Below are 2126 nucleotides of genomic sequence, written 5' to 3'. Positions count from 1 at the left end.
AGGAATGCCCGTCCTGCCCAGGGATGGGCAATCCCAGGAGTGTTGGAGGATCCTGGCATTAAACCCTGGAGGTTTATCCAAGGAAAGGCCCTTGCTGTGACGTTGGGGACAGAGCAGTGTGGCAGATACTCCCATACCCTTTCCCAAAAGCAATTCCTTTGCTTATATTCCAAACCCACAGTGCTTGGCCTAAACGGGGCTTCGAAGAGTGTAGAAAATAATAGAGAAATCATATTTCCTCATTGACAGGGAGGTTATTTTTTACAGGAACTTTCTGATTCCCAAACTAGTTCATCCCTCTTTTGTGAAAATTACAGACGGTCCCCCGTGCTGGAAAGCTGAAAATTGGATTAATGGATTTCCTCTCAGTTTTCAAACACTCCTCTGTTGTTGTCACTAGAACTAACAGGCTCAGGAGCTATAACAGGAGCTTCCTGCTTTTTCTGGGGAAAACCCCTCCCCTGGGAATTCAGAAATGGATCTGTCATATGAGATTTCCCCTCCCTTCCATGCTGGAATTCACCCTGCCTGTGTTACCATCTCCTCGTGTTCCTCTCCAAAGTAATCCAGACTCCAGAGTGTCGTGCAATTAAAGCAATAAAAAACGAGGAAATACAAAATTAACAAAGCCCAGGATGCTGGGTACCCTCAGGCTGAAAAATAATTAACAGATAAACGGAACGAGCAGGAAGAAGACACTTTGGGTTGCTCTGAGTGTGCTCCTCAAGCTTTCCTGGCTTTTTTCCCCTCAGTGTCTCCGTGTCTGCAGCTGCCCAATCCCTGTCTGTGTCTGTATCCCACTGGATGAGGGAAGAGAAAAGCTCAGGAAGTTTTCCACTGTGTTTGTGTTATATCCGGGCCCAGAGAGGTGCTGTAACTCATCCTGGATTCCGGCAGCAGCACGGAGCCCTTCCAGTTTAACTCCCTGGAGCTGCAGCTGGGTCACTGTGGGCAGGATGTGGAGCTGGGGGTGGCCCAGCACCATCCTGGCTGTCCCTGTGCCCGCAGTGCCCCTGCAGCACCCAACCCCTTTTCCATGGGCACAGCAGCACGGGCAGCTCCATCCATCCCGTGGCGAGGAGCACCGGCCAGTGTTCCACGGTTAATGATGCCCAGCTGCAATTAGGATCGATTTCCTGTTTCCTCCTCTTCCCAGTGATGCAAACTTTGCCGGGCCCCTTCCAGAGCTGCCTCTGTCCCTTTTATCCCGGCTTTCAGAGGTGCTGCCCAGTGATGTTTCATTCGGAATGGTCAAAAATGTCACAGCCGATTTTGGCTTTTGCTTTTTTGTTCTCTGCTCAGCCCTCATCCCGGGGCTCATGGAAAATGATGCTCTGATATTTCCTTCCAAGCTCGTGCTGGATTATCAATAAAATATTGCTTTCTCTGTCACTATTTCGGATTTCTAAGTTTAAAATCTCATAGGTGGCACTTGGTGGATTGTTTTGTTTCAGGGTTGACTCAAAACTTGCTTTGTTTGGAGGTTGAGAGGGGATCTCCAATGTCATCCAAGGGCTTTCCCATAAAAATAATGAATTTTTTTCTCTCTCTCCTTGCAGGAAGAGCTCAGGAGGCTCCAGCACACCCTGGAACAGGTCAATGGTGGCAAAGGCTCGCTCCAAAGGTAAATGTGCCTTTCCCAAAGTGTCTCGCCCATGATAAAGTGAAATGGGTTTTTTAAGGACTGAAACCTTTGCTGAGGGATCCTCTTTGTCCCGGACAATATTCCCAGTTTTGCCTGTCTCCCATAAACGATTCCCATCTGTAGTTACAGGAGGGTGATTTCTGACAGTGATGTCATTGAGTGCCCAGTGAAGTCTCAAAATCACTCCACAGGTTGGGGTCTGATGTCCCGAATTTCCCTGCCACAAGCTGCCATGCAACCCCTGCTGCTGCTCCCGTCCCAGGCAGCGCTCCCAGGTGCTGGATTTGGATATTCCAGCATTTTCACTTTGTTTTCTCCAAGCCATCAGTTCCCAGCAGCAGATCCTCAGCCATCATTTATTACAAAGAATTCATTCTTCACCCCCCACGTGGCTTTTGCTGCTGTACCTCATTTGCTGCCAGCATTCCCATTGTTCCTTTCCGTTTCCCTCTCCAGCTTTCCCAGCGTGGTGCAGGGATGG

At 49.2% G+C, this 2126-nt stretch overlaps 1 protein-coding gene across 1 annotated transcript in view; it reads left to right on the top strand.

Moving 5' to 3' along the window:
* Positions 1 to 2126, top strand: part of IQCJ (IQ motif containing J) — a 19577-nt gene that overhangs the window by 13888 nt on the left and 3563 nt on the right. Inside the window, exon 2 of the mRNA XM_017734360.1 lies at positions 1560 to 1624. Within this exon, the coding sequence (XP_017589849.1) occupies positions 1560 to 1624 (65 nt within the window). The remainder of the gene's footprint in view (positions 1 to 1559; positions 1625 to 2126) is intronic.

Source organism: Corvus brachyrhynchos, unplaced genomic scaffold (assembly GCF_000691975.1).
Source record: "Corvus brachyrhynchos isolate BGI_N302 unplaced genomic scaffold, ASM69197v1 scaffold544, whole genome shotgun sequence".
Classification (NCBI taxonomy): Eukaryota; Metazoa; Chordata; class Aves; order Passeriformes; family Corvidae; genus Corvus; species Corvus brachyrhynchos.
This window is presented reverse-complemented; position numbering and strand designations above follow the sequence as displayed.